This window comes from Vulpes vulpes, chromosome 8, assembly GCF_048418805.1.
Source record: "Vulpes vulpes isolate BD-2025 chromosome 8, VulVul3, whole genome shotgun sequence".
Taxonomy (NCBI): domain Eukaryota; kingdom Metazoa; phylum Chordata; class Mammalia; order Carnivora; family Canidae; genus Vulpes; species Vulpes vulpes.
The window spans coordinates 4,343,521-4,356,651 of NC_132787.1; the positions used below are offsets into that span (position 1 = coordinate 4,343,521).

The window sequence follows — 13,131 nt, forward strand, 5'->3', positions numbered from 1 at the left end:
AAAGAAACAAGCAGCGGCAACAGTAAATATATTAATGTAGGCTGCTGTCTATCCAATGCTTACTGTGTGCCTGGCGTTAGTCTAAATATTTTATGTGGATTCATCGGTAAGAAACCTGATGCAATAGATTTTTATCCCCATTTTGCAATTCAAGGAGCCCTTTAGGAGAGCGAATTTCCTCCAGGCACGCCTTTAAAGAACTTTGCCCCCTGTTAACTTAAACCAGGTACCCACCTCTGTGCTACTCAGGACACCCTCCTGGTTGATGTTCTGTCGCTGTCACTTCCAAAGAAGTACAATAAAAAACAGAAATCTTAAAAGATGGTCTTTATGCTTTTCTGTTACCGTGATCCCAATTCCTCATTTTCTTCGGCAGTACCTAGTAAGCGGTCCCACTTCTACATCCTGTGTCAGACACTTACCCTTTGCAATAATGGTTTTGACCTTTTGCACTGATTTTTCCCATTCCATTATTTCGAAGATCTTTCCGAATTAAAGGGTTCATTTTCACCAGTTGCTGTTACTTGCTTTCAAGACCTTACGGTTCTGATCCCGTGTAATCTCCCTTTAGCTCGAATGAATCTACTCACTTTTTCACTTGAATACCAAAGTAATTGCTCCGTCAGATTCCTGATGTTTTGTGTGCCATCACTGCCCCCCCCCCCAATCTAGTCCACAGTAAACTCAACATTACTTCATCTCAGTTGAACCAATCTCATCACCTTTCCCCTGAAAGACAAACTCAACACTCACCTCTAAAGCCATGGCTCAAGGTGTCTTCACTATCTGGAATGCTTTCATTTGTCAATCAGCCTTCTCTCTCCATAAGGTTTTCCCAAAGACACTGCTCCCCACGAATTTCTTCTTCATGTCCCTCATTAGCCATTGAATATTCTATTTTAAATTCTTTTCTTTTTCTTTTTTTCGTGTTTTAGTTTCTTCACAGGTACCCTATCATATATTCTTCACAGTCTAGGATAATGGTGGTCACATACTAGTATCTCTCATCAAATGCTTGCCAAGTTGAAAAGGAAGGAGGGAGCTTTAAAATTTTGCTTTAAAAAGCCTTCATTTCCAGTTGCTGACAAATTCCATGCTGCAATAAAAAATATGAGAGAGGGAGAGAGCACAATAATGCTAAATTAGTTTAGTTGACAAGCATGTAGGCTGCTTTGCGAATGCCTACTGGGGTAAGCAATGTAAAAAAAAGAAAATCAAGAGAAAGGAAAGTTATTTAAGGATCTCACAATCTAATATCAACAAAGTATTTAAACAGATTAATTGATAAGTTCGAGAAATGCTGGATAATGTTGGATATTTTAATCAAACTTTTATCAAAATAATTCTTAATTGCGGTCCTTTCAGAAAACATTTTTAACTTCCTTGACTGGACTTAATTGTGATTTATAGGAAAAGAGGGAGTAACTTTTATGACTGGGTTGGGTGGAGGCAATCTAACAATAACAGAAAGTGTTCTGTGGCTTAGGAAATTTCTGTAGGAATTGAGTCTGAAATAATAATGAATATCCAAATTTTAGAAAGTTTCTGTGGAGGAACTGAGGAAGAATATGTCAAATGTCTAAAACAAACAAAACCCTTAAAACATAAGCCTCTGTTTTTGAGAAGTTCACCAACTAATGGACAGAGACAGATAATAGTTACATTTCAATGAGATAAGTACTGTAATAGAAAGTTTACAGTGTTTTGGGAACAAAGCAGGGAGGTAACCTAGACAATGGGATATTAGAAGGGAGAATATTTAATTTGCTGTTTCTATATTGAGTGATTTCTTAAAAGACAACTACTTTATTTTCCCCTATCTCCCATTCTCTGAAGGACTGAAATACATAAATTGTTTAACTTTACAAGTTTACAGCAAGGACTCAACATAAGACTAAGTTTACAGTAAGAACTCAACATAGGAAAAAGGAAAAAAACAACAACAACAACAAAAAAAGAACTCAACATAGGAAGTTCTTGTAGAGAAATTAAGTTATACATCCATAATTTATAAAATCTAAAACCTACAAAATATTTAGTTTATGAATACATACACCTACAGTAAAACTATATAAACAGAGACTAGACATAAATATATCAATACATTCATGACTGCCATTGTCTCTGAAAAGGGACAGAGGAGAAGGAAGGAGTCTAGGGAGAACACCAAAAGGGACTCCAGCTTCATCTCTAATGCTTTATTTTATTTAAAAATTTCTGAAGCAAATATGACAAAATCTTAATATTTGTTCATTCTATGTGATAGGCACATGGCTATTTGTTATATATATTACTTTCTGTAATGTTTCATATTTTTTTAGTTAAAAATTTTTTTAAAAGCTACATAAGCCAACAAAACCATCCTGTCTTTTCATTGCTCCAGTGTCCTAAATCCTTTCACGTCCTCTGCAATCAAAGGAGCTGCCCAGACTACTCCTCTGTCAGTTACAAAGCAGCGACCAGTGTTCCCTTCAATTTCTCCAGCCAACTATGGAATTTCAAAACTTTCTTCAGTCAGGTTCCTTGGAAAAATGAGTAACTAGGCTGTGCAAAGAGTGTGATCTTCATCCAAATAATAGCTTCCAGGGCAGCCCTGGTGGCTCAGCGGTTTAATGCTGCCTTCAGCCCAGGGCCTGATCCTGGAGGCCCAGGATCGAGTCCCATGTTGGGCTCCTTGCAGGGAACCTGCTTCTCCCTCTGCCTGTGTCTCTGCCTCTTTCTCTCTCTGTGTCTCAAATAAATAAATAAATAAATAAATAAATAAATAAATAAATTCTTTAATATCACCTTTAAAAAAATAGCTTCCAAATTATTGCATATCTAGAACAAGTTGAGGGGCAGCTGAGGACATTGTAACACAACTAATCCATTACAGGCTTAAAAATTCTTAAGCAAAACCTCAGGAAGAGAGAAGAATCAGGAGTTACATTTGATATACTGGCCTTGAATTCTAACACCTAGATTTTAAGCTTATTTAAGCAGGGATCTATCTTCTATTTCTTTTAGCGTTCCTGTTGTCTATTCTTTCCTACCCACCCTCCCCCCTTCACCCTTCTACCATCACAGCATATAGAATGCCTAGTTCACTGCATTATAGTAAGCACTCTTGAAATGTTTAGGTCACTGATGTCACAATGGATCTATTATGACATCACCAGGACTGGAATACCATGGTTATTAACAGGGTAAACCACAACCTCTGGGAGCAGGAAAGACCTCTTCTAGCTTCCTTGTGGACATATTGCCTATATTCTGTGAAAAAAGAAATAAAAGAAAATCATTCAACTTTTCAAAATATTTATCAAAATGCAACGTCAGATAGACAGCGAACCTGAATCAGAAAAAGAAGTTGCGGATTCCACCATCATGTACAGAAAAGCCTTTTATAAATCAGAAGTCCCTGAGCTGGAGATCCCATTTGCAGTACAGGATATCATCTCTAGGATTGAACAAGCACAGCTTCATCGAGCCAGAGAGGTAGGTCATAAATGAGAAGTTTACAGATTATAGCTGTTTTTTAACTTTCAATGAAGAGTTACATTTTTTGGAACTCATTTTATTTTCATGATCTTTGTGTTTGAGATAATTTTGATTTCAAATGACAATTTCACCCGACTGTGGGAACAAGCTCCAATTTTATGTTAGTCTCTTTTACTTTCCTATCAGAATTAATCAAGACTTTTAAGAAATAAATCACATGTGCTATTGAGTGATTGGGATGGAAAGAAAAGTTAAAATCTATAGCTATTAGTGATATCTAATTTCAGTCAATAGTTTTCATTTGTTCTTTTTTCTTTTTTTTTCATTTGTTCTTAACTAAACTTTTGTCAAATAGTTGTTAACGAGAAGAAACATAATTAGATTTGAATTCCAGCTCCCTTTATTTCCCTTGATCACCTCATGGAAGGGAGATTTATTGGACAACAGAAACCCAATAAACAAAAACCTTGACTAATACAACAATCCAATAAATCCCAAACAATTAAGGTATCTATTTTCCCAAACAGAATACAACAAAATCAGTCAGAATAAAAGAAATTAATTCAGGTAAGTTTTTTCGTTTAAGGAATGCTAAATATTTGTACTTTCCCATTCTCCTCGTAAACTTACTCCTGCTCCAACTCCTCACAGCTAACAACAATGACCTGCTGTTTTTAACATCTTTATTGAGGTATAATTGACACATAGTAAGCTGTATATATTTTTAAGTATACAAGTTTTGATATACATAAACACCTACGAAAACTTCATCACAATTGGGGTGCCTGGGTGGCTCAGTGGTTGAGCTTTTGCCTTTGGCTCAGGGTGTGATCCTGGCATCCTAGGATCGGGCCCCACATCAGGCTCCCCATGGGGAGCCTACCTCTTCCTCTGTCTATGTCTCTGCCTCTCTCTCTGTGTCTCTCATGAATAAATAAATACTTAAAAAAAAACTTTATCACATTCATCAACATAATGAACTTACCCATCACCCCAAAAAGTTTCCTCGCTTAGTTCAATTTCTCCTAAACTCTCCACCCCAATCTCTAGGCAGCTGCTAATATGCCTTCTGTCACTATAGATTATTTTGCATTTTTAAAAGAATTTTTTATGTAAGTGGAATCATAGCATCTACTTTAAAAAAAATAGAGGATTATTCCTCTATTGGAATAATCATGTGGGGTTTTTTTTGTCTGAGACAGAGACACAGGCAGAGGAAAAAGCAGGCTCCATGCAGAGAGCTCGACGTGGGACTCAGTCCCAGGACTCCAGGATCATGCCCTGGGCCAAAGGCGGGTGATAAACCGCTGAGCCACCCAGGGATTCCCCTCTTTTCTGCTTTCCGAAGATAAACTGACAGTCTAGTTGTGGGTTCATTTCTGGGTTTTCTATTCTGTTCCACTGAACTATGTGTCTAGTTTTGTGCCAGTACCACCATCAGGGAAATACAGATCAAAACTACATGAGATTCACCTCACACCTGTCAGAACAGCTAGAATTAACAACTCAAGAAACAATAGACATTGGCAAGGATGTGGATAAAGGGGAACCCTCTTGCACTGTTGGTGGGAATGCAAACTGTTACAGCCACTCTGGAAAACACTATGCAGACTACTCTAAAAGTTAAAAATTGAACTATCCTATGACCCAGCAATGGCACTACTAGGTATTTACCCAAAGGATACAAAAATACTGATTTGAAGGGATACATGTGCCCCTATACTCAAAGCAGCATTATCCACAATAGACACATTATGGAAAAAGCCCAAATGTCCATCAGGTGGTAAATGAATAAAGAAAATGTGATATACATATATAATGGAATATTACTCAGGCATAAAAAAGAGTGAAAATTTGAATTTCCAACCATGTACATGGAGCTAGAGAGTAGTATGCTAAGTAAAATAAGTCAGAGAAAGACAAATACCATATTATTTTACACATATGTGGAATTTAAGAAACAAAACAAATGAACATGGTTGTGGGGGAGGGAAAGAGGCAAAGTAAGTGACAGATGCTTAATTATAGAAAACAAACTGATGGTTACCAGAGGGGAGGTGGGTGGGAGGATGGGTTAAATAGAGGATAGGGATTAAGGTGTGTACTTGTAAGGAGCACCAGGTATTTTGTGGAAGTGTGGAATGACAGTATTGTACACCTGAAAATAATATTACACTGCCTGTTAACTAATTTAAATTAAAACTTTTAAAAAAGTGGTTATACTATTTTATATTACCACAAGCAGTATATGAGATTTGCAGTTGCTCTACATATTTATCAACACTTGATGTCAATCGTTTTAATTTTAACCATTCCAAAGGTATATAATAGTATCCCATTGTGGTTTTAATTTTCACTTTAATAATGACTAATGATTTTGAACAACTTTCCATAAGTTTATTTGCACTTGGTAGGTCTTCTTTGGTAGTTCAAATATTTTGACCATATTTTAAATGTTTATTGGTCTATGGGCTTATTACTGAGTTTTAGGTATTTTTATGTATTCTGATTACAACTTTTATCAGAGAACCAATTTGCAAATATTTTTTTCCCGTTCTGTGGCTTGTCTTTTTCTTCTACTAATTGTGTCTTTCAAAGAACAAAACTTGTCAAAAACAAACAAAAAGAACAAAACTCCTTAGTCCAATTTATCAGCGTTTCTTTCTTTCCAAGCAAACTTTGACTAACCCAACGTCACAAACATTTTCTCTTATGTATTCTAGGAGTTTTATAATTATACATTTTACATTTATTTTTTTTATTTTTTTTTACATTTTACATTTAGATCTATGGTTCATTTTGTCTAAATCTTTGTATATGATGTCAGATATTGATTGAGATATTGTTTTTTTCTTAAACAATTATTCTAGATCCATTTATTGAAAAGACTATCCCTTCTCATTGCATTGCATTGCACCTTTACTGAAAAATCAATTGACCATATATGTATGAGTTTATGGACTCTCTAGTCTGTCCTCTTGATCTATTTATCTATGTTTATGCTAACACTACAATGTCTTGACTACTGAGGTTTTATAATAATCCTTGACATCATGTACTTTTAGTTCTCCAACTTTGTTCTTTTTCAATTATGCCCAACTTCTCTCACATCTTCCTTTTATCCCCATTTCATCTACTTGGGCTTCTTTCTCTGGAGTGACACACTCAAACACTCATAACCTAAAAACTATATATACACTGCTTTCTCCCTTTGCATTTCCATGTAAAATTTAGAATAAGCCTGTCAAATTCTACTGGGGGAAAAAGCCTGCTGGCATAGATCAATTTGGGGAGAATTTAGAATTAACAATATTGAGTCTTCTGACCTATGAACATAGCATATCTCTCTTTTTATTTAGGTAGGTCTAATAAGCACTTCTTAGAAGTGCTAGATCTTGAGTATCTTTTGTTAGATTTGCCCCCTAAGCATTTCATATTTTTTTACTATTGTGAATAGTATTGCTTTTTAATTTCCATTCTCAATTTTTCACACTAATATATAGAAATACAACAGGTTTTTGTATGTTCCTCTTGTATAATAGATTTTCTTCGCACTTACCTTCAGATTTTCTACAGAGACAACCCTGTTATATGCTAATAGAAGCAGTCTGATTCCCTCTTTCATTTCTGTGTGCTTTTCAACTTTGTTTTTTTGGGGAGGGAGGAAAATAAACAAACCTCCTTTTTAACTTACTGAGTAGGCAGGCAAGGAACTTCAGTATAAAGTTGAATAGTAGTGGTGAGACATCCTTGCTTTCTTCTTGGTGCTAGGGAAAAACATTCAGTCTTCCCCCATTCAGTATGATAGTAGCAGTATATTTTTTAATGATGTTCTTTATCAAGTTGGGGAAATTCTCATCTTTACCCAGCTTGCTGATATTTTTAATCAGGAATAGATACCTGGTTTTATCAAAAAGTTTTACTACCTCTATTGGAATAATCATGTGGGATTTTTTTTTTTTTTGGTCTTTTCAAATCTGTTAAAATAGTGAATTACATTGATTTATGACTGATAAAACAACCTTGCATTTTTTGGGTAAATTCCATTTACTCATAATGTAGCATTCTTTTTATGATCTTGTATTCAATTTGCTAAAATTTTGTTAATTTTTGTGTCTGTGTTTAAAAAACATATTGGTCTATAGTTTTCTTTTAATACCTTGGTTTTGGCATCAGACTAATGCTAGCTTTATAAACTCAGGTAGAATATTCTTTTCAATTTTCTGTAAGACTTTTGAGAATTGTCATTTCTTTTTATGTTTGGTAGAAACCACTAAGTATTTGGGTTGGGTAGGGAGAAATAGCCAGTGGAACCATCTAGACTTGTGGCTTAATTCATGGGAAAGTTTTAAACTACAAATTCAATTTTAAAAACTCTATAGCTATTCAGGTTATCCAGCATCTTTTTTAAAAAAGATTTTATTTATTATTTATTTATTTGAGAGAGAGAGCACAAGCGGGGGATGGGGGCAGAGAGGGAGGGACAAGCAGACTCCTCACTGAGCGGGGAGCCTGTTGCAGGACTTGATCCTGGGACTCCAAGATTGGGACCTGAGCTGAAGTCCAACACTTCACCTATTGAGCCACCCAGCCACCCCTCATATTATCTATCTTCTTGACTGAGCTTTCACAGTTTGTGTCTTGTAAGTAATTTGTCCATTTTATCTTAGATAATTTTATTGGCCCAAAATTGTTCATGCTAATACCTTATTATCCCGGGATCCCTGGGTGGCGCAGCGGTTTGGCGCCTGCCTTTGGACCAGGGCGCGATCCTGGAGATCCAGGATCGAATCCCACGTCGGGCTCCCGGTGCATGGAGCCTGCTTCTCCCTCTGCCTCTCTCTCTCTCTCTCTCTCTCTCTCTCTCTCTGTGACTATCATAAATAAATAAAAATTAAAAAAAATACCTTATTATCCCTTTATTATCTGTAGAATCTATAATAATCATCACTTTTCATTTCTGATATTAGCAATTTGTCTTCTTTCTCTCTCGTCTTACAATCTGGCTAGAGGTTTAGCAATTTTCTTGCTATTTTCAAAGAACCAACTTTTTAAAAAAGTTTTAAAAAATATTTATTTACTTATTTTAGAGAGAAAGTGAAGAGGGGGAGGGGCAGATGGAGAGGAGAAAGAATCCTCAAGCAGACTCCCAGCTGAGCATGAAGCCTGATGCAGGGTTTGATCCCAGGACCTGAGCCAAAATGAAGAGTCAGCTGCTCAACTGACTGAAGCACCCAGGTATCCCAAAAGATTTTATTTTATTTTATTTTATTTTATTTTATTTTATTTTATTTTTATTTTATTTTTTAAAGATTTTATTTTTAAGTAATCTCAACACCCAAGATGGGGCTCAACCTCACAACCCCAAAATCAAGAGTCACATGCTCGGGATGCCTGGATTGCTCAGTGGTTGAGCGTCTGCTTACAGCTCAGGGTTCAGGTTGTGATCCCAGAGTCCGGGGATGGAGTCCTGCATTGGGTTCCCTACAGGGAGCCTGTTTCTCTCTCTGCCTCTTTCTCTGTGTCTGTCATGAATAAATAAAATAAAATAAAATAAAATAAAATAAAATAAAATAAAATAAAATAAAATAAAATACTCTACCAACTGAGCCAGCCAGGTGCCCCAAAGAACCAACTTTTGATTTCACATATTTCCCTTAATTCTGTTTTCTATTTTACTGATTTCCACACTGATCTTTATTATTTCATTTTCACTATTTACTTTGGATATACTTTGCTCTTTTTCTCAGTTTCTAAGGTGGAAACTGAGATCATTGATTTGAGAACTTTTCTCTTGTAAGAAGTGGGTTTTTTTCAATATATATCTCCCTTTGCAAATGAAAATTCTGTGTTTTCATTTTTATTCAGTTTTATATACTTTCTAGTTTCCCTTTTGATTTTTTTCTTAGATCTATAGGTTATTTAGAGGAGTATTTATTTTCCAAATATTTGGATTTTTTTCTCTTATGTATCTCAAATATAATTTCATTGGCATGAGAGAATTTATTCCATATGATCTGAATCCTTGTAAATTTCTTGAAATTTGTTTTAAGGCTCAGAATATGGTCTGTGTTGATAAATGTTATATATGTGTTGAATATAATTTGTATTCTGTTGTTGAGTGATGTACTCAATAAATAATGATTATGTCTGGGATCCCTGGGTGGCGCAGCGGTTTAGCGCCTGCCTTTGGCCCAGGGCACAATCCTGGAGACCTGGGATTGAATCCCAGGTCAGGCTCCCTGCATGGAGCCTGCTTCTCCCTCTGCCTGTGTCTCTGCCTCTCTCTCTCTCTCTCTCTCTGTCTCTCTGTGACTATCATGAATAAATAAATAAAATCTTAAAAAAAAATGATTATGTCAAGTTGGTTGATAATATTGTGCAAGTCTTCCATCATTTTTCTCAACTTTATCAATTATCAGAAGAGGGGTATAGCAATATTTAACTATAATTTTGAATTTTTCTAGTTCTTCTGATAGTTTTCTCAAAGGTTTTCCTTTTTTAAAATGTTATTTATTTAGGGGCACCTGAGTGGCTTAGTGGTTGAGCATCTGCCTTCGGTTGAGGTCACGATCCCAGGGTCCTGGGATTGAGTCCTGCATTAGGCTCCCCACAGGGAGCCTGCTTCTCCTTCTGCCTGTGTCTCTGCCTCTCTGTGTCTCTCATAAATAAATAAATTTTATTTGACAGAGAGAGAGCAATAGAGCACAAGCAGGGGGCCTGGTAGAGGGAGAGGGAGCCCAACTCAGGGCTCAACCCTAGGTTTCTGGATCATAACCTGAGCCAAAGGCAGATGCTTAACTGACTGAACCACCCAGGTGCCCCTCTCAGAGTTTTTCTGTGTACTTTGTGGCTATGTTTTAGATGCCACAACATATGCAATTGCTATGTCCTCTCAATGAATTGGCCATGTTACCATTATGAGATGATCTTATTTATCTCTAGTAATATACTTTTCCCTGTAATCTACTTTTGTTTGTTATTAATATAGCCACTCTAGCTTTCTTTTTATGAGTGTTACCATCTTTGTACTTTCTCCATTCTTTTACTTTAAATATATTGAGGTAATTATATTTAAAGTGGATTTCTTATAGGAAAGCATTTAATTGGGTTTCTTTTTTAATCCAAGCTGAATCTCTGCCTTTTATAGGATGGTTAGACCATTTATACTTAATGTAATTATTAATATGGTTAAGTTTAAATTTACCACCTTGCTATTTGTTTTGTTTGTCCCATGTATATTTTGTTGACTTTTTCTTTTTTTCTTTTTTTAGATTTAATATATTATGATTCTATTTTATTGGCTATAACACTGTTTCACCTTTTTAGTGAATGCTTTTGGGTTGTAACATATTTATCACCCAAGTAGTATCCTACCACTTTTTTTAAAAAAATATTTTATTTATTTATGATAGACATAGAGAAAGAGAGAGAGGCAGAGACACAGGCAGAGGGAGAAGCAGGCTTCATGTCGGGAGCCCGACGTGGGACTCAATCCCGGGTCTCCAGGATCATGTCCTGGGCCTAAGGCAGGCGCCAAACTGCTGAGCCACCCAGGGATCCCCTATCTTACCACTTTTGAATAGTGTAGGAACCTTAGGGCAATATTCTACCTTTTTCTCTATCCTGGCCTTTGTGATATTCATATCATACTTCTACATATGTTATAAATATTTGTTACATTTCAATTATTGTTTTAAACAGGCAATCACCTATTTTCAATTTTTATTGTGGTAAAATATACATAACATAACATTTATTATTTTAACTATTTTGAATTGTACAATTCAGTAGCATTAAGTATATTTATAATACCTTGTAACCATCAACACTATATTTTCAGAAATTTTCATCCCAAACAGAAACTCTGACTCATTAAAAATAACCACTCATTTCCCACACACCTTGGAAACCACCATCATAATTTCTGTCTCTTTGAATTTACATACTCTAGATACTTTAAGTGGAATCATAAAGTGTTTGTTTTTTTGTGCCTGTCGTATTTCACTTAACATGTCTTCAAAGTTCATTTATGTTGTAGTGTATATCAGAATTTCCTTTGTTTTGAAGGCTAAATAATATTACATTATATGTATATATCATATCTTATTTATCCATTCATTCATCAGTGGACATCTTGGCTACTTTCACCTCTGCTATTGTGAGTAATGCTGCTATAAACATAGGAGTACAATATATCTGTTCAAGTCCCTGCTTTAAATTCTTTGTATATTTAGGAGAAGAATTTCTGGCTCATTTGGTAATTCTATTTTTAGTTTTTTGAGAAACTGCCATACTTTTTTTTGTAGTGGTTGCAGTATATTACATTCCCATCAGCAGTGCACAAGGGTTCCAATTTCTCCACATCCTCACCAATACTTGTTATTTTCTTTCCTTTCTAATAATAGACATCTTAATGGGTGTGATGTATCTCTTTGTGGCTTTGATTTGCATTTCTGTAATGATTAGTGATGTTGAGCATCTTTTTCATGTGCTTATTGACCACAAATATATACTCTTTGGAGAAATGTCTATTCAAATCCTTTGCCCATCTTGGAACTCGGTTTGTTGTTCTTGAGTTCTAGGAAGTCTTTATATATTCTAGATATTAAACTTATCAGATATATGATTTGCAAATATTTTACTCCATTCTGTGTACTGGCTTTTTACTGTGTTGATAGTTGTACTAAGTAATTTTGTCAACTTGACTGGGCTACAGTGTGCCCAGACATTTAGTTAAAATTCTGAGTAAGTCTATGAAGATTTCTCTGGATGACATTAACACTTGAATCAGACTGAGTAAAGCAGAATGTTTTCTCTAATGTGGATGGGTATTATCCAATCAATTTAAAACCTGAATAGAACAAAAAGGAAGCTCTACCTCCCTGCCTTCCTTGAGCTAGGACATCAGTCTTTTCCTGCCTTCAGATTTGAACTGAAACGTCAGCACTTTTTGAGTCTTGAGCCTGCTTTTTTGGACTAGACCTACATCATAGGCTCGCCTGGGTCTCCAACTTGGCAACTGAAAATTGTGAGACTTCTTAGCCTCTATAATAATGTGCATCAATTCTTTATCTCTCTCTAAAATATATACACATATATAAATTTATATTTATAAATTTAAATTTATATTTAAAGGGATCCCTGGGTGGCGCAGCGGTTCGGCGCGTGCCTTTGGCCCAGGGCGCGATCCTGGAGACCCGGGATCGAATCCCACATCGGGCTCCCGGTGCATGGAGCCTGCTTCTCCCTCTGCCTGTGTCTCTGCCTCTCTCTCTCTCTCTGTGTGACTATCATAAATAAATAATAAAAAATTTAAAAAAAAATAAATTTATATTTAAAGATATATATGTATATGTTTAAAGATATATGTGGGGATCTCTGGGTGGCTCAGCGATTAAGTGCTTGCCTTTGGCCCAGGGCATGATTCTGGAGTCCTGGGATCAAATTCCCTTTTTTTTTTTTTTTAAATGATAGTCACACACAGAGAAAGAGAGGCAGAGAGGCAGAGACATAGGCAGAGGGAGAAGCAGGCTCCATGCACTGGGAGCCCGATGTGGGATTCGGTCCCGGGTCTCCAGGATCGCGCCCTGGGCCAAAGGCAGGCGCTAAACCGCTGTGCCACCCAGGGATCCCCCTGGGATCAAATTC

General features: G+C 36.1%; 1 protein-coding gene across 1 annotated transcript in view; it reads left to right on the top strand.

The window, feature by feature from the left end:
• Positions 1 to 3,170: 3,170 nt before the first annotated feature.
• Positions 3,171 to 13,131, top strand: part of FAM186A (family with sequence similarity 186 member A) — a 99,624-nt gene continuing 89,663 nt past the window's right edge. The window contains exons 1-2 of the mRNA XM_072767883.1: positions 3,171 to 3,185; positions 3,274 to 3,477. Coding sequence (XP_072623984.1) covers positions 3,171 to 3,185; positions 3,274 to 3,477 — 219 coding nt within the window. The remainder of the gene's footprint in view (positions 3,186 to 3,273; positions 3,478 to 13,131) is intronic.